This window comes from Grampus griseus (genome assembly GCF_964374135.1).
Source record: "Grampus griseus genome assembly, chromosome: 3".
Classification (NCBI taxonomy): Eukaryota; Metazoa; Chordata; class Mammalia; order Artiodactyla; family Delphinidae; genus Grampus; species Grampus griseus.
Window position 1 is genome coordinate 171461771 of NC_139019.1, and position 26517 is coordinate 171488287.

At 57.3% G+C, this 26517-nt stretch overlaps 2 protein-coding genes across 4 annotated transcripts; both read right to left on the reverse strand.

The window, feature by feature from the left end:
* Positions 1-2751: 2751 nt before the first annotated feature.
* On the reverse strand, positions 2752-3667 carry TIMM13 (translocase of inner mitochondrial membrane 13). 2 transcript variants are annotated; one of them, XM_082652192.1, is made up of 3 exons: positions 3471-3667; positions 3319-3387; positions 2752-3142 (listed from the first exon to the last, which is right to left on the reverse strand). In XM_082652192.1, exons 1-3 carry the CDS (start codon positions 3588-3590, stop codon positions 3044-3046), a joined length of 288 nt encoding a protein of 95 aa, XP_082508318.1. In that variant the 5' UTR covers positions 3591-3667; the 3' UTR covers positions 2752-3043. The 2 variants fall into 2 exon arrangements, with proteins under 2 accessions (XP_082508318.1, XP_082508319.1); XM_082652193.1 differs by having other exon boundaries at positions 3516-3666.
* Positions 3668-4084: 417 nt separating this feature from the next.
* Positions 4085-24564, reverse strand: LMNB2 (lamin B2; the record flags this gene model as incomplete). Of its 2 annotated transcripts, XM_082652403.1 has the most annotated exons (12): positions 4085-6685; positions 7297-7410; positions 7592-7711; positions 8227-8334; positions 8413-8686; positions 8782-9002; positions 9132-9257; positions 9368-9538; positions 11111-11236; positions 11319-11475; positions 15800-15936; positions 24277-24564. In XM_082652403.1, the coding sequence occupies 12 exons, from the start codon at positions 24562-24564 to the stop codon at positions 6644-6646; spliced, it is 1884 nt and encodes a 627-aa protein (XP_082508529.1). In that variant the 3' UTR covers positions 4085-6643. The 2 variants fall into 2 exon arrangements, with proteins under 2 accessions (XP_082508529.1, XP_082508528.1); XM_082652402.1 differs by having other exon boundaries at positions 8227-8686.
* Positions 24565-26517: the final 1953 nt, after the last annotated feature.

The following is a 26517-nucleotide window of genomic DNA, read 5'->3' on the forward strand; positions in this document are numbered from 1 at the left end:
ACGCAGTAGTCCATTTCTCGGGGATTACAGCCTGTGGACAGACTCTATCCCAGTGCTGGTCTGTCACCCCCACCCACAGGGTGATGCCTGTGGATTCAAGGTGTTGCATTTTGCCCCTAAGAATGACAGCGCCACTCTCACCTTGGCTCACGGACCTGCTAAACCTACCCCTCTTGAACGCGGCTTTCCTGCTTGGCGCTCATCCCTGAAATTAACATCTCCAGCAAATACAAAGCACTCACTCTAAAGTGCGGTCCTGCGGCCACTGCCCATGTCAGCAGCTCCCACCAAAGGGAGAAGCTTGCAGTAATGCCCTGGGGCTGCTCCGGACTCTGAGCACTGCTTCTTTCATTACCCCACAATTTCAGCGCCGCGGGATTGACTCCTATGGAAATCTCACCCACTGGTGCCCTCTGCACCCACTCAACGAATACACACAGGGACCAGACGGGAGATGCACTTATGGGGGAGGGAAGACGCCAGTTGTCTCGGGTTTAGTGTGGGGCCCTGCTGAGGCCTGGGGAAAAGCCACTAGTCAAGAACCCCCCAATGACCCCTGCTACGCAGGTGGGCCTCTCCCCTCACACTGCAAGGGAACCTCCTCTTGGGCTAGCCACTTAGGGAGGTGGTTCAATTCCTCAGAAGTGTGCTAGGCATGCGCTCCCCCTGGGTACCTGGTTCCTTTGTGGCCCGAGAATAAACCAATTGCCCCATCAGAACAACCCCAACTCCTTCCCTTCTCTGGGGTGGGCTCTAGCCTCTCCTTGCTTAAATAATACCCAATTTATGAAACAATGCACACTAGGCCGGCCAAGTTCTAGGAACCTAGATATAACCATTCATAACATCGGTATCACCTAGCCCTGAGATCAAAGGACAATGGGACTCATTCTGGCAGGAGCAGGGATAGCTCTCCGACTGGTGGCCCCCTGGGGAGGTCTCACATACCATGAAATCACTCTACAAGATCTCACACCGGGGGACCACCCCAGTGGCGCAGTGGTTAATATTCCGCCTACCAATGCAGAGTACCCGGGTTCGATCCCTGGTCCGGGAAGATCCCACATGCCGTGGAGCAACTAAGCCCGTGCGCCACAACTACTGAGCCTGCGCTCTGGAGCCCGCGAGCCACAACTACTGAGCCCGTGCTCCACAACAAGAGAAACCACCAAGATGAGAAGCCCACGCACTGCAATGAAGACCCAACTCAGCCAAAAATAAATAAATTTAAAAAAAAAAAAAAGATCTCACACCGGCCCTTGAGAATTCGTCTAAAATCACGGAGGTTGCCTTATAAGGACCCCGTACTCCTCTAGACTCACTAGCAAACGTTGTTCTCGACAATAGACTAGCCCTTGACTATCTCCTGGCTGAGCAAAGGGGAGTCTGCGCAGTTTTGAATGAAACCTGCTGCATGTACGTCGATAACTCTGGTCAGACTGAGGTCAACATAAAAGAGATCTATGAACAAGCTCAGTGGTTACATAGATGTAACACACAAGGTCACGCAGGGGACACGGGTTGGTGCCCCGGTCTGGGAAGATCCCACATGCTGTGGAGCGGCTGGGCCCGTGAACCATGGCCGCTGAGCCTGCGCGTCCGGAGCCTGTGCTCTGCAAAGGGAGAGGCCACAACAGGGAGAGGCCCACGTACTGCGAAAAAAATTTAAAAAAAATAAAAAAGGAAAATTAGGGCTTCCCTGGTGGCGCAGTGGTTGAGAGTCCGCCTGCCGATGCAGGGGACACGGGTTCGTGGCCCGGTCCGGGAAAATCCCTCATGCCGCGGAGCGGCTGGCCCCGTAAGCCATGGCCGCTGAGCCTGCGCGTCCGGAGCCTGTGCTCCGCAATGGGAGAGGCCACAGCAGTGAGAGGCCCGTGGACCGCAAAAAAAAAAAAAACAAAAAAAACCCCACAAGGTCAAGAACCAGGCTCCATCTGGGATATAGTCACGCAGAGCCCCCGCAGCTGAACTGGTTTCTTCCGCTGCTTGGCCCACTAACTGCTATCATACTCCGGCTCACCTTCGGGCCTTGTCTCGACTGCCTTGTCAACTTCGTTAGTAAATGGCTTGAAACCATCAAACTTCAGATGATACTAACACAAGAATACAAGCAACTGGGACTGCATCTTGGTGACAATCAAACTTATTTTAGGTTAGTCAGAAATCCAGAAAAAAACCACACCCACGTTCGGCAAAAAGCAGCTTCAGCAATCAAACCTCCGCCCTTCAGTGCCCCCTCAAGAACGAGGAGCAGCAACAAGGGAAGGGGGCATTTTGTTGTCAGATCTAAGCCAGGTCTTTGCTCAAAACCTGCCACCCTCCCCGCCACACCTTCAGCAGGAGTGAACATAAATCTGTAAGTTAAAGGGTCCAGAGATAAGAGACGAAGCCACAGGCACAAAGAAAAAAACAAGTGGAACCAGCTGGGACCAAGATGGCGGCAAATCCAACCTCCAACAGACCCTGAACCTCATTATGTGTTGATTTTACTATATTAATATATTAAATGACACACCTACCAGAGGCCAGTACATTAAAGACCGAAACAGGATAAAAACGGTGTCCTCCCCCCCAACTCCCTCAAAAAAGCCTTGCCCCTCCCCCAGTAGGCTAATGCGTGTACCTCCCAATCATTAACCTCACTCCTCCCTTTAAAATTAAATCTCCCTCGCCAGGTGGGTGAGAAGTTCAGCTGTGAACTTAGCTCCCGCTGTTCCATTTATTCGGCCACTGAATAATACTCGTGCTATGTCAACTCTGCTGCGGCCCCAGCAGGGTCCACAGGACTTAATTCGGTAACAGGCGCACAAGGGGAGGTGGCAGCGGGGCCAGGGCTCTCCCAAGACCCAAGCTACACCCACTAACACGTGTGCACGTAGGCGGAGGGGCCGGGAAGAGTCCCAGTTGTCCCAGCACCAACCCTGTTCTCATAAACTTCTGGCAGGCAGTACGCACAGGCTGGCCCCCGCCTCACAAACAACATTTACGGAAATGGGTCCGGGACTAGGGCAAGGCTGGGGGGTGGCCTGCTGGCGCGTCGCGGTCACATGTTGGCTCGTTCCCGCTGCAGCCGCGAGTTATAGGCACGGGACACGGTGTTCCAGGCGTCCATGTAGCGGTCCATGCACATGGCGATGCACTTCTGGGGACGGGGAGGGCGCACGGCTCAGGTCTGGACCGCGGCCAGCGCCCCCCCACCCCGGCAGCGGATTGCGCACGCGCCGCGGCCCCATCGCGTCGCCCAGTTAGTCCGCGTGCATGCGCAGAGACCTCCCCGCCGGGTCCGGGCCCGCGACCCCGCCGGCCCCCCGCGTTTACCTGCTCCGAATTGTCCAGGGAGCCCCCCGGCTTCCCGATGCACTTCCGGAAGCACTTGTCCGTCATCCTCTGTGGGGACACGCGAGCCCTCAGTTGCGACGCCGGCCCCCGGCGGCCCCCGCCACCCTCGGCCCCCCGCCCCCGCCCCGGACCTGCAGCAGCTCTTGCGCGTTGGCCACGGCGATCTGCACTTTCACCTGCTCCATGATAAGCCCAGGGTCCAGCTTCCCGCCGCCGGAGCTCCCGAAATCCGAGCCGAAGCCACCCTCCATGGCTCCGCAAAGTCAACCGGACAGCGGCAGCGTGTGCCCACCTGCACCCACGCCGGAAGTCGGACACCGCAGGGCCCCACGGGAAATGGCGTCCGAATGCGCTGGGGGGGCGGGACTACAGCTCCAATAAGGCCGCGCGGGGCCTCCCGCGCATGCGCAGACAAGGGCGGACCAGAGTCGGTTTCCCGTGTAGGACTCCGGGTAGAAGGGAGGGACACGGGGCCAGAGGCCCGCCCCTCCGCGCTCAGGCTCCGCCCCGCCAAGGGTCCCTCCGTGCTAAACCAGGGCGTCACGTGACCAAAAGCACTGTGGAGTGGCAGTGCATCAGGTGGGAAAAGAATGCAGAAAACTAGGGGGCCGCGGGACCAGAGGGTAGGATCCTAAGACACCCGCTTCACTAGGGGCTGGGGCTCCTGCTTCAGCAGCCTGGCGTGGGAGTAGACTCAGAGGGAGAATTTAAAACCAAAATGTTTATTGGAGTGTTGTATAAAAAAGTTTCCAGTCATAAAACGTGTATTACAAATCGGAGAAAACAAAAGACCACACGTTTGGCATGCATCGTAAAAACCACCAACAGATCTCTGAAACGTGTCCAAACAGCCGAGTTCTTGAAACCGAGCCCACTAGCGTGTAGTGCTGATGATCCCTTTCGGGCTCAGAATTAAGACCTTTCCAGTAGCTTTAATGTCCTTGAGGAATGTCAGTCCCAGCTCGGATATGCTGATATAAATAGAACTGCTGGGTAGACGGTGTGGGTAAAAACGAGCCCAAGTCTGAGCTTGGCTGCTGTGGCAACAGCTGAGCGCCCAGACCGCGGGCGGGGAGCGGGGGGAGGCACTGGTGTCTCCCAGGGGTTGATTCCTGCCGGCCACATCCCCGGAGGCCGTCCCTCCCCAGGGCTGGGAAGAGTGGGTTTTCTCCGGAAGGGTGCTCCTCATCACATGACAGGGGCTTAGAAAAAAGAATCGCTTCTGCATCATTTTAAGTGGCTTAATGTTAAGTATGTTTAAGGACAAATGCAAATTCGATTTCCCAGGCCCTGGCTGACATTGTAACATTGGACTCTGCTCCGTGTTTTCAAATACTTGATTACCAATGACGGTCACCAGCCTCCAGCCACAAGTGGCCACCAGTCCAGTGCACCCTCCCCCCACCAGCCAAGGGCATCCCAGCGCCTGTCTGGGCCACTTCAGGCTCCACCCAAGATCTCAAGCAGGCAAGAAAATTCATCTGCTGGGAACAACCCCTACCAGTGAGCCTGGGGGCTCTGCAGGCACTAGGGCAGCCCTTGGGCTGTTTTTCAGGACCCCTGGGCCTGCAGGGAGGGTGGGGCCCTCTCCCTTCCTTCCTGTCCTCGAGCCCAGCCTGCAAAACTGCTTCAGCAATTCAGACCCCAAATTCCAGGACAGACCTCTGATCCCCAGAGACTCTCAAAATACCTTGAAGGATGTAGCCAGTGCAGTTCCCACTTGCTTGAGTGCCACCCAGCCCCACCCTCCCAGCATCTCATCAGGCTCCCCAGACCCTCACGCTCCCTCAGCTCCTGCTACTTCTGGGAGAAGGAAGACAGCCCGCGGTCCAGGGACTCAGGTGGCCACGGAAAGGTGCTCGGACTTAAAGCCAGAGTCTGCAGGGGATTCTAGACTCAGAAGCAGCTTAGTTTTGTCGGCCACTGGCACCTTCCCGGCCTGGGGCTCAGGCCTCGGGCCCTCGTCGCCATGATCGATTCCCAGGGAAAGGACGCAGGTGGGCTGCTCCCGGCCTGGGGTGGGGGCAGGCCACCTCCATGGCTCAGTATTGCGTCTTTTAAGACTTGAGCTGCGCTTACTGAAAGAAGTTTGCCGTCTGGGGCCTCAGAGCCCACAGAGACAGGTGCCCCAATGCCACCCCCTCGGGGGACTGTCCTGGTGACCCTGGCATACATGAGCCCCTGAGGTGGGATCCAGGCAATGTGTGTACTGACCGATGTAAAAAAATAAATATCCGTTAAAAAAATAACTTCTGTGTATCTACGTGGCAGAGGCGTCGAAGGTAAGCTGATGCAGGGAGGGGGCGGCCAGGCGGCCAGAAGCTGGACCGTGACATGGAGCCATCCCGTAGCAGTCAACTGGCCCGGGCAGGTCTGTCTCAGGAACACCATTTCAGCAAGAAGTTACAGAGGAAGCCGCGATATTAGTACATGCCCAAGAATACACGTGAGTCAGCGTGCCCTGTGCACAAGGCACGGAGTCGGAGCACGGGGAGTCCAGCGTCTCGCCCTGAAGTCACCCTCCTCCGACGGGAGGGTGGGAAGCGGTGGTTACAGGTGGACATCGTGCTGGAGCCCAAGGCATTTGTTTCCGAATTCGTCACACCTGTCCCCTCAAGGCTTACCTGAGGACAAGTCTTATAACGGATCCCCGTAAGGTGAGGAACTCAGCTGCAGAGAGCCCCAGAAGCGTGAGGCTCCAGCAGCCAGAGAGGGAGCCAGGAGGCCGACCCCACGCACCCCATTCCTGAGAGCAGAGCAGAAACTGTGACAAACCCCAAGCCCAGGCCTGACGGCAAAAGCCTGCGATTCCCTTGTTCTGGCGCTCGGCTGGCTGAGCCACCAAACTTCCACAGGGTGCCCCTTCCCCCCACCAGGTCAGAACCTGGATTCTGAATCTGGTTTTTTTAAAAGCTTAATAAAACAAACAACTGTTGGATTCCTACGTGCAGTTCTGCTCTGTCCACCTCAGGCCTCCTCTCCCGCCCTGACCCCAGGCTGCAGCTGAGACCGAAGCGGTGGACGGGCCCCCTGGACTCCCAGCCCAAAGCCCGCTAGCCACTCGGCTCCTGGGCCCCAAACTCAACTGAAAGGTGAGAACGGGGCACTTAACACTCTGGACAGTGGTGATGAAGGGCCCAGGGAAACCCAGCAACAGGAAAGTTCAGCAGAGACCCACCCCCACGCTCTGGCAGTTCGCTTAAAAACTCTCTAGAAATGTACCAAGGACTAAAGAAGCCAACGATATAAAAATAGTTTTCAGTGGCCCTGGATAAAGAAAGACGTGTGACGAGGCATGTTCGGTTCACATGACGCGGCAGCCTCGAGAGGTGGTCCTCGGATCCCCCTGCAAGGAAGGACGGCACCAGTGAGGAGGCCAGGAAGGTGGCTGGTGGCCCCAGCCCCCTCCAGGAGGGGCTGGACAGGGGCAGGGCCTGAGCCACCATGAGAAAGCTCAGCTCCCAGCAAGATGACCCCAGCCTCAATGGTCCCTGTTCCAGAACCTTCCATGTCTCCCTCACCTCTGTTCTGAGCTACAGAACACGGTACAATTGTTTCAGACCCCGGAGCGTCTTGCACTTATATCTCATTCAGTGTGGTTCCTTGGCTCCCCACCTTCCCCCCAAAGCCATTATTAAGCCACCAGCACCCCACTCTGGAGGAAACGTGGTAACAGGGGGTTCGCTGAGAACCCTCGGGGCTCCACCAGAGTCACTTTGAGATGCAACAGGCTTTGAACACCCCACTCCCAGGGTGCCCGGGCCAGTACCCTAAGGTCCACACAACAAGCAAGCCCGGGAGGCGAGGGCAGCTGGCTCCATGGCCTGCCTCTGGCTGTGAGCTCTGCGGCCTGGCCGAGCCAGGGCGAGACCTGGGAGGTGCCCAGAGCAGCTGCGTAAACAGGGCCCACAGGCGTGTGCACGTGCGAGTGTGCGCGTGCCGCCTGGGAGCCTCTACCTGCTGATGGAAAAGATCCTCCTCTCCAAACTCGGCCGCCTCGTCCTCACCCTCCTCCCCGTCCTCGGCCTCCCGCGCCACCGAGGACTGCTTCACGGTTCTCATGGCCACTTCCTGTGCAAGACGACACAGCAGCTGCAGACGGCCACCCCAGGTGCTGGGGGCCCAGCCCACAGGCGAGGTGGTCAGGATGCTCGGCTGCCCAGGACCCGGCCCAAGCTGCGCTCACGTGCCCTGCTGGCCAAGTCCCCACCCCAGGAGGGACGCCAGGACCGAGGCAGAGGGAGGTGCTCACCTCCCCGTCAGCATTGACCAGGATGGTCCGGAAGCTCTCGCCCGTGCCCCAGCTGTTCTGGCTCTTCCACACGAGCGTTGACGGGGGGCTGTGAGCCACCCCTGCACCGGCTGCCCATACCTGGGGACACAGGAGGGCCTCCCGGTTAATGTCAGCTCCGGTCCCAGTGGCATGTACCACCAGCCGGCCCTCTATCACAGGCTCCCTCGATGCCCTGGGTGTTTAATCCTCCTGGCCCTACTGGGTCCTGGCTAGAGATGACAGTCACCAGGGTATGGTAGAAGAGACTGAGGTTCACAGTGACCAGGGCAAACAGGCCAGGCTGGAATCGGAAGCCCTAGAGTCCATGCCTATTGGCTGTCATGTGTCTCACCAGTGCCTGGACAGACAGCCCAGACAGCCTGGACTCAGCCCCACCTCCACCATGGACCCCCAGCACATCACTTAGGCCCTCCCAAGGGCTCCAGGGAAGCCCGGATGAAGAAACACTGGCACACAGGTGATCTGTGACAGCAGGCAGCTGTTCTCAGCGCCGGGGCTCCATCCCTGTAATGCTCTCCCCCTGCACCCCCGTCCCCCCACCCCATCCCAGTTGCACCTCACATCCTGCCCGCTCCCTCTCCGCAGCCACCTACCGTGACCGTCTGGCCGGCCCGCAGCACATACTTCGGCGTGAACTTGTAGGCGATCTCCTCCCCTTCTAGGATCTGCCTCTTGATCCTCCAGTTGCCCAGAGACTGATCCTGGCAAAGGGGACGGGCGTTGGCCCACGTCTCCGAGAAGACCCAGCGGGCTCCCCACGGGTTGGGTGGGGGCCTCACCTTGTCCGAGCTGTTCTTCAGCTGCACGAACTTGCCCTCTAGGTCGATCTCCTCGATGCTGATGCTGCCCGAGGCCGAGGCCTGCTGGGCCAGGCGGAAGCTGCTGCTGCTGGAGCCGGTGCCGCTGGAGCCCGTGCCCAGCGGCTCCTCCACCTCCAGCCGCTTCCGCTTGCTGCGGCCCAGGCGCCCGGACACGGACACGCTGCTGCCGCTGCTGCTCGATGTGGCCCGCGAGATGGTGATGCGCGATGACGGGCTGGGGGACAGCTTCAGCCTGGGGGGCGGGGTCGCGGGGTGCCTGGTGACTCAACCCGCCCGGCCCGGGACAACACGCTCGCCTCACCCCCACCCCCGCCGCGCCGCGCCCACCTCTCCTCCTCGCCCTCCAGGAGCTTGCGGTAGGCGCTGATCTCCATGTCCAGGGCCAGCTTGACGTCCAGCAGCTCCTGGTACTCGTTCAGCTGCTGCTGCATCACGTCCCGCATCTCCGTCATCTCCCGCTCCTTGGCGTCCAGCATCTTCCGGAACTTGTCCCGCTCCCCGGCCACGGTCTCCTCCAGCTCCCGGATCCGGTCCTCGGCCGCATTCGCCTGGGGCGGGGTCCACGCGCGTCACAGGGGGAAGCCCGGCCACCTCCGGGCCTCTTCCCCGCACCGACGACAGCGGTAGGGACGACGGGACGGGGCCTGAGGAGGGGTCAGGGGGCTCTGGCCAGTCACCTGCTTCTGGAGGCCGGAGAGCTGATAGCTGAGGGACTCAACCCGCATGCGGGCCTCCTTAAGCTCCTCCCGAGCGGCGCTGGCGGCCTTGTCGTTCTGGTCGGAGCTCAGCTTGGCGTTGTCCAGCTGCGGGGACACGAGAGTGCGTGAGAGCCCGGGAAAGCCCGCGCGGGGCTGGGTGGGGCTGGGCGGGGCTGGGCGCGGCACCGGCGGGGCAGGGCGGGGCACACGCGCACTTTGGCCTGGTAGGTCTGCTCCAGCTCCAGGCGGTACAGCCGCACTTGCTCATCGTGCTGCGCCCGCAGCTCCTCCAGTGCCTGGGCCATCTTGAAGTCATACTCCTGCTGCCGGCTGCTGTCCACCTCCACCAGGCGCCGCTCGTGTCGCCGTCGCGTCTCCCGCACCTCCTGGGGACACAGCCGCGCGCTCACTGCCCCGGCCTGCTCACCAGCGTCCTGGACCCACCAGGGGCTGGACCGAGGACACGGTTCACAACCACTGAAGAGCGGCTGCCCAGCGTCTCCCAGCTAACGGCCAATCAACACACGTGCCCCTCCACACATGGGAGCAACACTCAGTAATGAAAAGGGGTGAAGCCCTGACCCTCGCTACACTCGTGGACGGACCCTGAGAACACGAGAGAAGTGAGAGAAGCCAGACGCAGGACACGCAGCGTGTGATTCCACTGACGGAAACGTCCAGAACAGGCAGATCCACTGACACAGAGAGTGGGTTCGTGGTTGTCAAGGACTGGGGAGGGGGATGCAGTGACTGCTGATGGGGACGGGGCTTCTATTGGGGTGATGGAATGTTCTGGAATTAGATAGAGGTGATGGTTACACAATACTGTGAATGTGCTAAATTTCATTAAATTAATTGTATACTTTAAAATAGTTTTGTTATATTAAAAAAAACTGGAACGCTAATGGTAACGGGTACAGTTTCTTTTGGGGGGTGACAGAATGTTCTGGAATTAAGCAGTGATGGCTGCACAGTTCTGTGAATGGACTAAAAATCCAGTCTAAATTGTAAACTTTGAAAGATTTCTGGTATGGGAATGTTTCAATAAAGCTGTTATTAAAAAAAAGAATTCCTGATGGAGCCCATCCCGGGTGTCTGAGGTCCGAGACAGGACAGCAGTGGGTCGAGACAGTGACCAGCTGACAGATGCCCCAGCCACATGTGCCAGGAGTTGACCAGACAGCGGTGGAGTCAAGGGCACAGGGGGCAGCCCCAGAGCTCAGGGCCTCAGACGAAGCTCACTCCACAGACCTCAGTCACTCATCTCTGGCACCGGTTTGTGGAACAATAGGAATTGTTTCTAAAGAAAGCCAAGCATTTACGAAGGAGTGTGGTGGACCCTCAGCAGAATGCCCACCCGCCCCCAGGCCCACCTCAGGGACCCTCCCCCCCCGCCCCCCCCCCCCACGTGGCCTCCTCACGGGATCCCTGACAGATGTGAGCTGCTTCTTGGCGCCCCTGGCCGCTCTGGCTAGAGCGGGGCCTGGCTGGAGCTGGAAGCCGCTCTGTGGCTGCATGGGCACCCTTCCCGCCAGCACTCTTCCAGAGCAGTGAGCGTGGGAAGTGGCCCGGCCCCCAGGGTTCTGTTCTGCACCACGACAGCACAATGGGCTGTGATGAGGTGGGAGGGCCCGGGGAGCCCCGAGGCCCAGCGATGAGGAGGCGGGGGAGGGTCTGCAGGGGGCTGAATTGCGGCCCTCCCAAAAGGTGTGCCCATGTCCTGGTCCCCAGAACCTGTGAGTGTGACCTTCCTGGACAAAGGGTCTTTGCAGATGTGATTAAGGGTCTCAAGACCATCCTGGATTACCCGGGTGGCCCTAAGTCTGAGGACGAGTGTCCTCGGAAGACACAGATGAGCAGGGGAGAGACAGAGAGTGACGGCCACGTGACGACAGAGGTGGGCATCAGGGTGATGTGGGAAGGAGGGAGCACCCCGGTTCCGCCGGGTGGGGCCCCACCTCCTCAAAGACGTCCTTGCGGAAGGCCAGCTCCTCCTGCAGGCTCTGGCAGCGGTTCTCCAGGTCCACGCGCATCAGCGTCTCCTTCTCCAGCTGCTTTTTGGCCACTGCGTGCCCATCCTCCGCCTGAAGACGTGGGACAAGCAGCTGGTGACGCTGTCTGCCTCAGCAGGCGGTCCTTGGGGGCCTGCAGCCCACCCACAGCTACCTTGGCCAGCTGGGCCCTCAGCTCCACCACGTCGTTCTCCAGGGCGCGCTTGTCGCTGAGAGCAGCGGCCAGCTCTGCCTCACTCTGGTGGAACACGGACTCCAGGTCCTTGACGCGGCCCTGGGCCACCGTCAGCTCGCCCTCCCTCTTCTTTGCGCTGAAAGTCAGGGGCAGAAGTTAGCAGGCAGCCCCGATGCCCAAGGCCAACTTCACGTCTGCCTCTGGGCCCCGGGTCCCGACCTAGCATCCCTCTCAGTAGCACGGCCTCACCTCTTGGCACCAAAGGTGCCCCATCTTCAAACACACTCTGTATCAGGGGGACCCCGCCAGCCGCTCAAAATAACCCTCAAGACGTGGGTTTTCATGTCCTTTTCCAAGACTTTTGGGCACAGGAAGGGTCATTTAGAGGAGAACTCTGATTTTTTTTTTAATGTATTATTTATTTACTTTTTTTTTTTTTTGGCCACGCCGTGCGACTTGCAGGATCTTAGTTCCCTGACCAGGGATCGAACCCGCACCCTTGACAGTGAAAGTGTCAAGTCCTAACCACTGGACGACCAGGGAATTCCCTGTGTATAATTTATTAAAGTAACAAATTAAAACCTCGGCCTGGGGCTTCCCTGGTGGCGCAGTGGTTGAGAGTCCGCCTGCCGATGCAGGGGACACAGGTTCGTGCCCCGGTCCGGGAAGATCCCACATGCCGCAGAGTGGCTGGGCCTGTGAGCCATGGCCGCTGAGCCTGCGCGTCCGGAGCCTGTGCTCCACAATGGGAGAGGCCACAACAGTGAGAGGCCCGTGTACCGCAAAAAAAAAAAACAAAAAACCTCGGTCTTTGAAAAGTCGATCTCATTTGTAAACTTAAGCTATTTTAGGCGGGCTTGCCCAGCTTCTAACAGACAATTATCTCCAACATGAAATATTTAAGATGCCAAACAGACTTTTCTAACACACAACTCTTAAAAAATGGGGAACATTTCTGAACGCTGCTCTGAATCTCCTTGGGGTTGACAGCTTGCCCACTTCCCCACCAAGGAACTGAAACTGCCTGGCAGCAGGGGGGACAGCCAGGGTCTCTCCCAGTGGGCACTGCAAGAGGTGGAGCAGCAGCCCTGGCAGCCCACCCCCTTCCCTGGTCCTGACAACCACAGACGTCCCCAGGACCATGCCCGGTGTCCCCTGGGGGCCGGACCACCCTGGGTGACAACCACTGGCAACACCACACCAGTTCGAGGGGACGGGGCAGAAAGTCCGGTGACTTCGGCCTCCAGGCCGACCCCGTCCTCACAGGAGCTCTGTGCGGGTGTTGCACGATGGCCTCTATGAGGGTCTGGGGGCTTGCAGCCCACACTCCCGAGCTTAAGCCACACAGTCCCAGTTCTTCCACTCACGGCGTGGGGCTGCAAATGCCGCATCCCTGGAGGGTTTGGGGAAACTAGAACCATCTGACACATCATTCCTGAAGACCAGCTTCATGAAAAGACCATCCTCACACTAGAGATACATCTGCCAACACCCCTGTCTCCGTGGAGAACTTTCTCATAGGTGCAGACAGCAGTGCAACGTGCTGCCCTCAGCTGAGACCGGCGCGGTCCGAGGCTGGATGAAGCAGGAGGGGACGGGTGTGTGCGGGGCAGGAGCTGCTGGGCGTGGCCCTTGAGCCGGAGCCGTGAAGCCAGGGGCTGGGCCTCGTCTTTGGCAGGATCGGGGCGTCGGGCAGAGCAGAGTGCAGAGGAGTGAGGTGAGGCGCGCAGGCAGGTCAAGGTCAGCCACAAGGCGAGGGCGACAGCAGCAGAGGGATCAGGAAACGTGACAGATTTCTAGACGTCTTCACCCCATGCTAGGGCTCTGCAGAACGACACAGAATGGTCCAGAAAGCAGGGGTGCCAGCAGCCCTCACTGGCTTACGTGCCTGCTTCTTAACAGCTTCCAGGCGCGAAAGCAGATTCCTCCCCTGGAGCCCTAATTCCGGGAGGATTAGGCGGGAGCACCCGGCCTGTCAGTCCTCCACTTGACCACCTGCGTTTCCATCATCACAGTTTTCGCGATATATTTGGTAGGAAAAGAAAAGCACTGCTGTAACCTGTCAGGAGGTTCACCTTGCTCGCTGTCACGTGTCACCCGCACCTGTCTGTGAGGGCTGCGAGCCGAAGAGCAGGAAGCGAGGCTGTTGGGCAAAGCACCTGTGGATGTGAGTGCCCACAGCCCGGGAAGCTTTCCTCCCAGAGCAGGGGCCAAAGCAAAAGCCACCAGCCCGGGTGCCCGACGGCGGACACAGCTGCTACCCTAAGCTGTCGCAGGAGCCTGGAACACGGCCGAGGGGCTGGGACGGCATCACGACACAGGTGCCATCGATGACCAGGCTCGAGGTCAGGAAAGCCTTGTGTTGTCTGACGGCGTCCACCTTGAGTTTAAATTTAAAAAGGTGGAAAAGAAATGCACCAGGTTGGCCTCGGAGATTCTGTCTGGGCAGAGGCTCATGGAGACTTTCATTTTTCTCTTGAAATTAAATGCATTATCTGCTTTCTCGCCAGGGAGTATCTATGACTCTGATAAGCAGAAAGAAACGTGACCTCTCGGCCCAGACAAGGAGCAACACGCAGGTTAAAGGTGTCTGGGAGGTTCAGGGCCTGAGAGGGGCCGGGGGAATTCCAGAATTCTCCTAATCTTCTCCAAGAAGCTCAAGTCCCTTTTTGATTAAAAAATGTAATAAATTAGGAATTCCCTAGTGGTCCAGTGGTTAGGACTCCGCGCTTTCACTGCCGAGGGCGTGGGTTCAATCCTCGGTCGGGGAACCAAGATCCCGCAAGCCGGGAGGTGTAGCCAAAAGGGAAAAAAAAAAAAAAGTAATAAATTGATGGGATATCCAGTTTACCTGGATGTTTTAAAAGTATACAGATTGCCTTTGCTGCTCATCAAAGACCAGGTGACTATACTGTGCGGGTCTGTCTCTGGGCTCTCTGTTCTCTTCCACGGAGGAACCAGAAACACATCACCAAGTGACAGAAGACAGTCTGAGAAGGCAACACACAGTGATTCTAACTCCAGGACATTCTGGAAAAGGCAGAGCTATGTGGGGACAGTAAAATGATCCTTGGGAAAAAAAAAAAAAAGGATCCTTGGTTTCCAGGGGTTGGGAGAAAGCATGAGTCAGAGGAGCACAGGGGATTTTCAGGGCAGTGAAACTACTCTGTGTGATACTGTGATGGTGGACGCGTGTCAGTGTACATTTGCCCAAACCCAGAGACTGCAGGACACCAAAGGAGAACCCCTATGTCAACTACAGACTTCAGCTAAGAAGAATGTATTAATATTGGCTCTTCGGGCTTCCCTGGTGGCGCAGTGGTTGAGAGTCCACCTGCCAATGCAGGGGACACGGGTTCGTGCCCCGGTCCGGGAAGATCCCACATGTCGTGGAGTGGCTGGGCCTGTGAACCATGGCCGCTGAGCCTGCACGTCCAGAGCCTGTGCTCCGCAACGGGAGAGACCACAACAGTGAGAGGCCCGCGTACAGCAAAAAAAAAAAAAAAAAAAAAAAAAAAAAAAAAATTGGCTCTTCAATCGTGACAAGGCGGCACACCCATTACTGCAAGGTGGTCATCATCGGGGACCCTGGAGAGGGATTTGGGGAAACCTGTACTTTCCACTCATTTTCCTGTAAACCTAAAACTGTTCAAAAACAAAAACAAAAAAAATCTCTATTAATAATAATTTAGAAGTCTACTAATTAGAAAAAAATGAAAAAGAACCCTGCAAACGTGAAGGTGGCAGTCAGCTGCTGCTGGGACTATGAATGGGGACTGGAGCCCGGGTCCAGGCCTCAGTCCTGGTCCCTGCCACGCCAAGGGACCATGGATGACTCCTCCCCACACCTCATCCTCGGCTTCCCCTCTAACCGGAGTTGATGCCAGCCAGGACCTGCTGGGGTCGCCGTCAGCAGGGAGGAGATCTGGTGTCCCTCACGGAGTCCTTTATCTAAACACTCCACGAGTTTACATCACTTTATTCCTTCTGCTACCATCACCACCAGCACCGCCTTGTCCTCCAAATTTCCTGAGCCTTCTACTCGGGAGCAGGTGGGAGACGGTGCTCAAGAACGGGAAGAGAAGGTCACCCGCCGCCCCCGGCTTCCCCGGCTGGGCTCTGTGACCTGGGGCACCCCTCCTCTGGGGAAGGGGAAAGGCACAGGGCTACCAGCTACCAGGGATTCAGTCCCAGGAGAGCTGCTGGGTTTTAACTCTTCCTGGGGCCAAATTATATTGGGGGATAAAGGCTCTAGACGGGGCGGCCAGAGGGCCAGGCCACAGAGGCCGCACCCACCCACCCAGCGGCCCCCAGAACCCACACGGCCCGCTCCCAGGAGGGCTGCCCGAGCCGGGGGCCCCGCTCAGACGGGAGCCGCCACCTCGCACAGGGCGACAACCCCTGCCCCGGGCCCCTGTGCGCCCCAGAATCAGGTGACATCGTGCCGGCTGCAGCCCCACCTCTTGTTGGCTTCCTCCAGGTCGGCCCTCAGCTTCCCAGTTTCGATCTGCAGCCGGGCTCGGTCCCGGGCCGTCTCGTCCAGCACCCGGCGGGCATCAGCCAGCTCCGCCTCATACAGTGTCTTGATGCCGCTCACCTGGGGGGACAGCCAGGCCGAGGTGAAGCCCACCCTTCCCCACCAACACAGCTCCCGCTCACCCCGACACTGCCCCACCTTCCCCGGGCCACACCAGCCTGTCCAGGTCACTGGTCCCCATCACTGCCCGCCGCTAGGTCGCACCTGCCAGCTGGGCACACACCTCAGGTCTCCCATCAGCCTCCCTGCCCCGCGCCAAGGGGCACAGGGCCGTGAGCGTGTTTACAAATATCTGGAACCAACAGGACAGTAAGACACCACCTCCCCCCCACGAGGATGGCTACCGTGGAAATGACAGTCGATAACAAGTGCTGGTGAGGTTAGGGAGGAATCGGCACCTCCACGCACGGCCAGGGGATTAAAACGGTACAGCCACCACGGCAGACAGTCTGGCATTTCCTCAGATGGACAAACAGAGCAACCACCAACCCAGCAATTCCACCCCCAGGAATCTACCCGGGAGAAATAACACACATCTTACACAAGACCCAGGCGCATGCGTTCACAGCCCCATCACTCCTCATGGCCCCAACGTGGGAACAACCCAAATGCCCATCAGCAGATGACAGATAAACAGAATGTGGTCCCTCCACACATGGGAGCACCACTCAGTTGTGAGAAAGGGTGACGCCCTGACACTCACTCCAACGTGGACAGACCCTGAGAACACGATGCTCAGTGAGAGAAGCCAGACACAGGAGGACACACGGTGTGTGATTCCATCGATGGGAAACGTCCAGAACAGGCAAATCCCCAGGGACAGACAGTGGGTTCATGTCAAGCGACTGGATGAGGGTGAGGGGGTGACCACTAATGGGGCCGGGGCTTCTTTTTTTTTTTTTTTTAGTGCAATTCTGTTTTGTTATGTTTTTTTTGAGATATAGTTGATGTACGATATTATATAAGTTTCAGGTATATGACAGTGATTCGCAATTTTTAAGGGTTATACTCTATTCATAGTTACTAAAAAATATTGACTATACTCCCTGTGTTGTACAATATATCCTTGTAGCTTATTTACTTCATACATAACGGTCTGTTCCTCTTAATCCCCTACCCTATCTTGCCCCTCCCCAAGAAGGGGTTTCCTTTGGGGAGATGGCTGCACAGCTCTAAATATATTAACCACTCCTGAACTTAGAGCAGAGTTTAACTGGGTGAACTGCATGAGACGGGAATTATACCTTAATAAAGTGGTTAAAACACTTTTGGGAGCTGACACAGAAGGCAGAGGGTGACAAGGCAGCTGGCTTTGAAAGTGGCACCATTTCCCACAAAACTACAACAGAGCAGTGAGTGTCTGTGCCATGGGTCAGAGGTCAACTTAAGGCCTGGGAGGGTCACTCCCCTCCCTTGCACAGGAAAGGCCCCTGAGCTGACGAGGCTCAGGGGAGCTGCCAAGGACCTGCCACTTGGTTGGGTGACCACCATCCCCGTTTGCCTGGGACCGAGGGGATTCCAGGATGTGGGATTTTTGAGGGTTCAAACCAGAATGTCCCAGGCAGGTCAGAACAAATCCAGAAGAGGTGGGATTTAATAGCCAGTCTGATCTCAGACTCCCACCCTCTCCGGCTGGGGCCTGGCTCTCCCACCTCAATCCAGCACTCCTGGTCATTTCATCCCACAGGTAGGGGGGGTATGGGCTCTTAGCCCCATTTCACAAATGGGGAAACTGAGGCACAGGACAGCACACTGCCCTCTCCTGACCTGTCAAGGTACGGGGCAGAGCAGTCCGCTGGGGGCAATTCCGAGAGGGGGACACGCAGGGGATGTGTCTCTGCCCTCTCTCCCCGCCCATCCAGTCACCTTCCAGAATTTTCCTAACCCCAGTGGAGGGCCTGGCACCTAGACAGGGATCTCAGACAAGCTCTCTGGCCCCACAGGCTGGGTTCCTACTGGGGACCTGTCTCTCCAGCCTCCCCTCATGGCACGAGGGGCGCAGATGGACCAACACGACAGAACATCAAGGTGAGATCAGAACAAACTGTTGGGGCTCAGGGGGCAGGAAACCCAGCACGAGATCCTGCCTGTACGCCTGATGCTTATCCACAGTGGACGTCAGCATTAATTTCGACTTTTGAAATATCCCATTAAGATACCACTCATGGGGACTTCCCTGGTGGTCCAGCGGTTAGGACTCTGTGCTTCTACTGCAGTGGGTGTGGGTTCGATCCCTGGTTGGGGAAGTTCCATGTACCACGCGGGGCGGCCAAAAAAAAAAAAAAAAGGTACCACTCACACCCCTAACCCGGCCTGCCCATGAGAAAACACCAGATGAATCCCAATGGGGACACTCCTGTCCCCACCTCACAGCTGCCAGGGCCCCAGGAACCAGGAAAGGTGGGGAACCAGCACATCCCACAGGGGCCCAGGAGATGGGAGACCTGGATGTCACAGGGGTCCTGAGGGGTCCTGGGGCAGAGAGGATGGTGGGTCAGCTCAGGAGATCTGAGCAGAGCTAAAGTGATGCAGCACTGTCGGAGAGCAAGCTGTGAGACACACTGACGTGAGATGCTGATGGGGACCCAGTACCGCCCTCAACCTTTGTCTATACACCTAACACTGACCCAAGAAGTAAGCTCGAGGGGCTTCCCTGGTGGCGCAGTGGTTAGGAATCTGCCTGCCAATGCAGGGGACAGGGGTTCAAGCCCTGGTCCGGGAAGATCCCACATGCCGCGGAGCGACGAAGCCCGTGCGTCACAACTACTGAGCCTGCGCGTCTGGAGCCTGTGCTCCGCAACGGGAGAGGCCGCGACAGTGAGAGGCCCGCGTACTGCGATGAGGAGTGGCCCCCGCTCACCGCAACTAGAGAAAGTCCTCGCACAGAAACGAAGACCCAACACAGCCAAAAATAATTAATTAATTAATTTTTTAAAAAAAGAAGTAAGCTCGAGCAATTCAAAATACATCGTGCGTTCATCTCTGTGAGCGAGAACGTGGGCGTCCCACTAGACTCCGTGCCCAAGGCGAGGGCCTCACTTGTCCTAGGCCATCTTGGGTGACTCTCGGGGGTCTTGTTAAAGAGCAGGCAGACCTCAGGGACACAGAGGGTCCCGTTCCAGACCCCTGCAATAAAGCGAGTATCACAATAAAGCGAGTCATACGAATTGTTTGGTTTCCCAGTAGATACAAAAGTTATACACAAAAGGACTTCCCTGGTGGCACAGTGGTTAAGACTGTGCTCCCAATGCAGGGGGCCCAGGTTTGATCCCTGGTCAGGGAACCAGATCCCACATGTATGTTGCAACTAAGAGTTCATATGCCACAACTAAGGAGCCCGCCTGCCGCAACTAAGGAACCGACATGCCACAACTAAGGAGCAGGCAAGCTGCAACTAAGGAGCCTGCCTGCTGCAACTAAGACCCGGCACAACCAAATAAATAAATTAAATAAATAAATAATTTTTTTTTTTTAAAAGTTATGCCCAGGGAATTCCCTGGCGGTTCAGTGGTTAGGACTCTGCACTTTCACTGCCAAGGACGTGGGTTTGATCCCTGGGAATGGATCTTTATCCCACAAGCCGCATGGCTCAGCTAAAAAAAAAAATTTATGCTCACACTATCCTGCAGTCTATTGACTGTGCAATAGCCTTGTGGCAAAAAAAACAATGCACAGCCCTTATTTAAAAATACCCTATTAGGACTTCCCTAGTGGCGCAGTGGATAAGAATCCACCTGCCAATGCAGGGACATGGGTTTGATCCCTGGGCCGGGAAGATCCCACATGCCGTGGAGCAACTAAACCTGTGAGCCACAACTACTGAAGCCCGCGCGCCTAGAGCCCGTGCTCCGCAACAAGAGAAGCCACCGCTGCGAGAAGCCCACACACTGCAGCGAAGAGTAGCCCCTGCTCGCTGCAACTAGAGAAAGCCTGTGCGCAGCAACGAAGACCCAACACAGCCAAAAAAAATATAAATAAAAAATTTTTTTTAATTTTTTAAATTAAAAAAAATAAAAATACTTTATTGCTAAAAAATGCTGTCACCTGAGCCTCAGCAAGTTGTAATCTTTTTGCAGTAGTAACATCAAAGGTCACTGATCACAGATCACCATAACAAATAACACAAATGAAGAAACTGGAAATATCTGGAGAAAGATCAAAACGTGACACAGAGACCTGAAGGGAACAGACTTGCCCAAGGCAGTGTTGCCACAGACCTTCAATTTGTAAAAATGCAGTGTCTGTGCAGCGCAATGACCCGAGATGTGTCCGTGCTCGGTTCTCACAGAGTTTTGGGCATGTGCGCGCATGTGCACACCCATCTGTGTGTCTTAGTAAGGCAATCCTCTACAGCCAGGACTGCAAACTCAGGCCCAGGCGCCAAAATTCCAGCCCACCAGCTGTTTTTGTCCAGCCTGTGGGACTAAAATGGTTTTTATGTTTTCAAATTGGCTGGGTGAACAAAAAGAAAAAGGTATCTCATGACACAGGCACCCATATGAAGTGCACATTTCAGTGTGTATACGTAAAGCTTTATTGTCAGGCAATCTGCGCATTCCTCCATGTACTGCCCGGGGCAGCTTCCCCACCACAAAGGCCGAGCTGAGTGCTCAAGCCTGAAACCATCAGCCCACAAAGCTGAGAACAACTCCAGCCCTTTCCAGAAAACACCTGCCGAACCCAATCGACAGCACTGGGACGATGGAGAAAATTCTATCTAGAGGAGGACGCGCAGATGGCCAATGTCACAAAGGCTCTTTCAACCAGTGAACAGGGGTTCTCCGGGCAGGCCTGTGCCTCCCTGCACTGTGACACTTGGGACAGTCCTGTGGGAGCCCCGGGCACAGCTTGGGCCTTTAGTTCTGTCTTTTCCGGCCGGTGCGGAACGATCGCCGAGCTTGAGGAATCCCAGCAAGTGTGCTGCCGTGGAGCAGCAGGGCTCGCGTCACCCGACGTGGCCTTTTCCTGGGGCCCCAGACTTACCCTGTGAGGACCCGCCTGCGTCCCAGGGATTGAGAACCACAGCCAAACACCGGCCCTCCCCAAACTCCCAGAGCCCAGCTCAGCTCTTGCTCCCGGGGTCCACCTGGGGAGCACCCTCCGACCCCCGCAGCAATGGGACACCTGGGCAGCAAGGGGGAAGAAAGCGAAGCCCAGAGGAACTCAACATCCGATGCGGAGGCTCCCCGGAGAACCCCCCTCCCTCCCTGGCCCACTCCTGCCCCCTCAGCACCCATGATCCTTCTCAAACAGAAATCTGGCCAGCCCCCAGCCTCCCAAAAACCCTCCAGTGACATCTGCACGTGGCATTCGCCCCATTACCGCTCACCCGGCCAGAAGATGCATCATCTGACTTCCGATGGGAAAGGCTAGAGTCTACAAGTGGCCAGCCCAGGCTTGTGGATGGGAATCTGACTTTTTACCTTATGCCCCTGGACCCTTCGGATTGATTACAAGCACACAGTGTGCTCACAACATTTTAAACTGCATCATCACAGGATTCCTTAAGTGGCTTCTCAGCCTTGACACTAATGGCATTTGGGGCCAGATCATCCTCTGTGGGGGACCCTCCTGGGCTCTGCGGGGTGTGGAGCAGCATCCCTGCCCCCCCCCAAGTGTGACAACCACAGATGTCCCCAGCCATCACCCAGTGTCCCCTGGGGGCAGATTCCTTCCAGGTGAGGAGCTGCGGAACAGGTAAAGTGCCCTCTGGGAGGCCTGACACACCACGCCCCCCACGCCCTCCGTGCCTCATCCCGCCCGCTCCAGCCTGAGCCCTGGCGGCTCCCTGAACCTGCCTGGCCCGCCCATCAAGCCCCGCCCCTCCGTAACCCTGGCCACTTGCAGGCCACTTGCAGGTCACTCGCGCCACCCACATGACCACACCACCTCTTGCTCCAGCAGGTTACCGGCTCTCTCCACTGTCCAGCTGAGAGGGGCATTTGTCATCTCACCCCCAAGCTCTAGGACAGCAAGCTAGTGGGAACTCCCCACTCCCGCTGCAAACACTCCTGTCACCTGGGTGGCCCCAGATCTTGAGCACAGCCCTGGGGGATGCTCACCGTGGGGCTGGGCTCCCCTGCATCCCAACCAGCCTCGGCAGCTGCCCAGACACATCCAGTTCCCCAGGCCCTGCCCCTGCATGCACTCTCGAGCACAACATCCATCCAGCGGGGTCCAGCACCCCACGTCCATCAGGCCCACTAGGCTGCCACCCCCAAAGGTCAGCACGGTGGTTCAGCCCGCAGGTGGGACAAGAGGCTGGGGGGAATGATCCCGGGCGCTGACCAGCCTGGCAGGGGGGACCTGGGCCTGCATCCCGAGGACGTGCACGCACTGCTGAAGCAGGTGGCCGCGCTCTGAGTCGGACCACTCCAGCCCCATTGCACAGACAACAAAACCAAGGCTCTGGGAGGCTGAGTGACCTGCCCAAGGTCACAAATTAAAAGCAGGTTTGGATCCCGAGCCTTAATCCAATCTCAGGCAACCTGATACAGCCCCACCAGCCACCAAGCTTCTACCCCCCTGGATGCCCAAGCCACACCTTCTGGGACCATCCCTACCCTAGGGACCATCACAGGGACAACAGAACCCACGGGATCCTTCACTTCATCGCTTTTATTCTACAAAACAAATGTGAACTCATTGTGGCCCCACAAACAAGCCCCCAAAGTAGGTATTTATTATTATTTCCAATTTACAGAAGAGGCACTGAGCCCAGAGAAGTTAAGTGATTTGCCCAAGATCACAGAGGGTACGTGGCTCCCAGAAATGACCCCCCCACCTCCCCAGCCCCCTGAGGCTCTCCTCCCAGAAGTCAGTCACTGGGCCCATTCTCCGGAGTGGGAGGCCAAGGCTCAGAGCGCTAAGTGCCAACTTCAGACCATGACTCTTGCACGGGGCCCACAGGGGAACCACATGGCGGGCATCCCTCCCCCTTATTCTGAGGACCTGCCCTGGGGTTGGGGGGGGCGCCAGTGGGAGAAAAGGAGGGCACTAGGTTGGCAGCCAGTCCGGACACACCCCACCCAGGACCCCCAGACACCAGCCCTCACATCCCCTTAGGGGACAGGGCTTGTCCAGCCCCTTATCCCTCAGTCTGCACCAAAACTTCCCGCTGGTTCCCCAAGAACTCATGCCTCCCCCTCCCCTCACATACCCCAGGACGGGGCAGGGGCTAGCAGACTACTAGGCTCCTGCTAACCAGCCAAGGGGTCCCAGGGCCCAACTAAGGGCCTCCCAAATTTCCCATGGGACCTGGGAGACATCAGATTCCCCCCCTCTGACCCCCGCCCACCCCAGGCCCCGGTAAAAGACCGAACCTCCTGCCTAACCCCACCCCAATCACCGAACTCCCCAGGATTCATTACAGGACCCCTGCAAAGTTCCAAGTAGAACTGAGACCACTGACTCACCCCAGAGACCCCCCTGAGACCCCCCACCCCTCCTCAGGACCCCCTCAGAGGGTCTGAGCCTCCCAGTCTCCCCAGAGACCCGAGAACCTCCCTCGTTTTCTCCTAGGACACCCGAACACCCAGACACATCCCTCAAGACTCCCCACAACTCCCTTAGGGGTGGGGTCCACCCTGGCTCACACCCCATCACTCAGGGGCCCCCTAGAACTCCCCGAATCCCTTGGTGGGCAGAGCCTGCCCCATCTCCCCTTGCCCAGGCAGGCTCCCCCCTTCACTTCCCCAGGCACAACACCCCCAAGGTCCCCTGGGGATCCCTCAGAGGAGGGGACCTGCCCAGTCTGCACCCCTCACTCAGGCCAACCCCCCTCAGGGGACTGGTCAGCCCCAGACTCATGGGATCCGTGAAACACCCAGGAGACCCCCGGTGGGTGGGGACCTGCTCCAGGGTGCACCCTCACTCGGGGCCCCCCAGATACCCTGGGGACCCACCAGAGGACGGGACTCGCCCTAGTCTGCACGTTTCTCAGGGGATCACTCGGGGGGCGGGGCCGGCGCCAGTCTCCACCTCTCGTACGGGGAGCGGGGGTAGAAACCCCCGGGGAATCCTTCGTGAGCGTCCGTTCTGGCCTCTACCCCTCACTCAGGCCCCCCGAACCTCCCCGGGGACTCTCAGAGACAGAAGCCCGCCCCGGCTTGCACCCCTCACTCGAGGGACCCCGAGATCTCCCCACACCCCTCGATGGGCGGGGCAGGAAACAGTCTCCACCTCTCGCACTGGAGGGATCCCCGAAACCCGCCGGGGACACTCACAGGCCGGGGCCCAACCAAGCGTACGACCCTCGCCGGGGCCCCCGAAGCCCCCTGGGGACGCCTCGGTGGGCAGGGCCCGCCCCAGTCTCCCCCTCTCGCAGGGGCGTCCCCGAAGCCCCCCGGGGACCTTGAGAGCCCGGCCCGCCCCAGCGAGAGCCCCCGGCGCAGCGCCCACCTCGCGCGTGGTCACCTCCTCCCGCTCGGAAATCTTGAGCTGGAGCCGGTCGTTCTCCAGCTCGAGCGCGCGGACGCGGTCGATGTAGTGCGCCAAGCGGTCATTGAGCTCGCGCAGCTCCTCCTTCTCCTGCAGCCGCGACAGGCGCGTGGGCGACAGCGGCGTGGCGGGCCCGCCCGCGCGGCCGGGCGGCGGTGTGGCCATGGCGGCTGCGGCGGCGGAGGCGGCGGCGGCGGCGGCTCGGGGTCCGCGCGGCTCGGAACGGCGGCCGCGGCTCGGCGGGCTCATTCAATCCGACCCGCCGACCAAGATGGCGCCCGCAGCCCGCCGCCGCCGCCGCCGCGGGGCAGCCTGGAACTTGTAGTCCGGCCGGCGCCGCGCGCGGCATGGCGGGAGCTGTAGTCTCCCGCTCAGTTTCCCGCGCTGTCCTGGAGCCAAACCGCCGGGCTCCAAATCCCAGCTGGGCCAATGCGTGAAACCGGGTTTCTTTCCGGGATTCAGTTTCCCCTCTTGTATAACCTACCTACCTACCTCTTTGGAGATTCATTAAAATTAAAGGTGGGGTGGTGAAGGAACCTCAGAAATATGTTCGGTGATCTCACCAATATGTGGAATTAAAAAAAAAAAATCAAAAATACCCCAGGCTCATGTAGATACTGTCAAGTTGTCCTCTGAAGAGGTTTACCAGTTTACACTTTTGCAACAATGTATGAGATTGTCTGTTTTCCTGAATTGCTGTCAACCCTGAATCATCTTTTATTTTATTTTTTTAATTTATTATTTATTTTATTTTATTTATTTTTCGCTGTGTTGGGTCTTCGTTGCTGCGCGGGCTTTCTCTAGTTGCGGCGAGCGCGGGCTACTCTTTGTTGCGGTGCGCAGGCTTCTCATTGCGGTGGCTTCTCTTGTTCTGGAGTACGGGCTCTAGGTGCGCAGGCTTCAGTAGTCGTGGCTTGCGGGCTCTAGAGCACAGGCTCAGTAGTTGTGGCGCACGGGCTTAGTTGCTCCGCGGCATGTAGGATCTTCCCGGACCAGGGCTTGAACCCGTGTCCCCTGCATTGGCAGGCGGATTCTTAATCACTGCGCCAAGAGGGAAGCCCTGAATCATCTTTTAAATTATTTTATTTATTTGAATTTCTTTTTATGTCCATAAGCAAAGTTTTGCCATTTTCTTTTGTGTATGTGTGTTTTTGTTTTTGTTTTTGTTTTGAGGTATAGTTGATTTACAATGTTGTGTTAGTTTCATGTGTACAGCCCAAGCTCATATGAACAGAGAACAGATTGGTGTCTGTGGGTGTGGGGTATGAAGTGGGTGAAGGGGGTCAAAGAGTACACATTTCCAGTTATTAAATAAATATCATGGGGATGTAATGGGCAGCATGGTGACTGTAGTTAATAATACTATATTGCATATTTGAAAGTTGCTAAAAGAGTAGATCTTAAAAATTCTCATCATATGAGAAAAAACCCTGTAACTATTTGTGGTGACGGATGTCACCTAGACTTATGGTGGTGATCGTTTCCCAGGATATACAAATATCGAATCATTAGTTTGTACACCTGAAACTAATATAATGTTATGTCAATTATACCTCCATTTTTTTGGGGGGGAGGGGTACGCAGGCCTCTCACTGTTGCGGCCTCTCCCGTTGCAGAGCACAGGCTCCGGACGCGCAGGCTCAGCAGCCATGGCTCACGGGCCCAACTGCTCCGCGGCATGTGGGATCTTCCCGGACCGGGACACGAACCCGCGTCCCCTGCAACGGCAGGCGGACTCTCAACCACTGCGCCACCAGGGAAGCCCTATACCTCCATTTTTTAAAAAAAATGTTCAGTGAAAGGAGGCAGACACAGGCCTCTCTTGCCTTCGAGATGGCCCACACTCCGTCTGTGGAGTGTGTTTCTCTCTAAATAAATCCACTTCTTACCTATCGTTTTGTCCCTCACTGAATTCTTTCTGTGACAAGACATCAAGAACCTGAGCTTCATTAAGTCCTGAGACCAGCACAAAACCCCCCACCAGATGGAAGATGTTCCAGAGAGAAGGTCACAGTTTGGTAACCTTGAGAAGCTCATCAAGGGACCACCTGAGCCCAGATTAAAGGAGCACAGGCCCTTCACACACCCTAATCCTTATCAGCAGCACCCCCCCTTGAACTATTGCTATAAAAACTCCTCACCAAATTCCCCCAGGTTGGGACACACAGTTTTTGGCGGGTGCGAGCCCACTGTGTCCCCCTT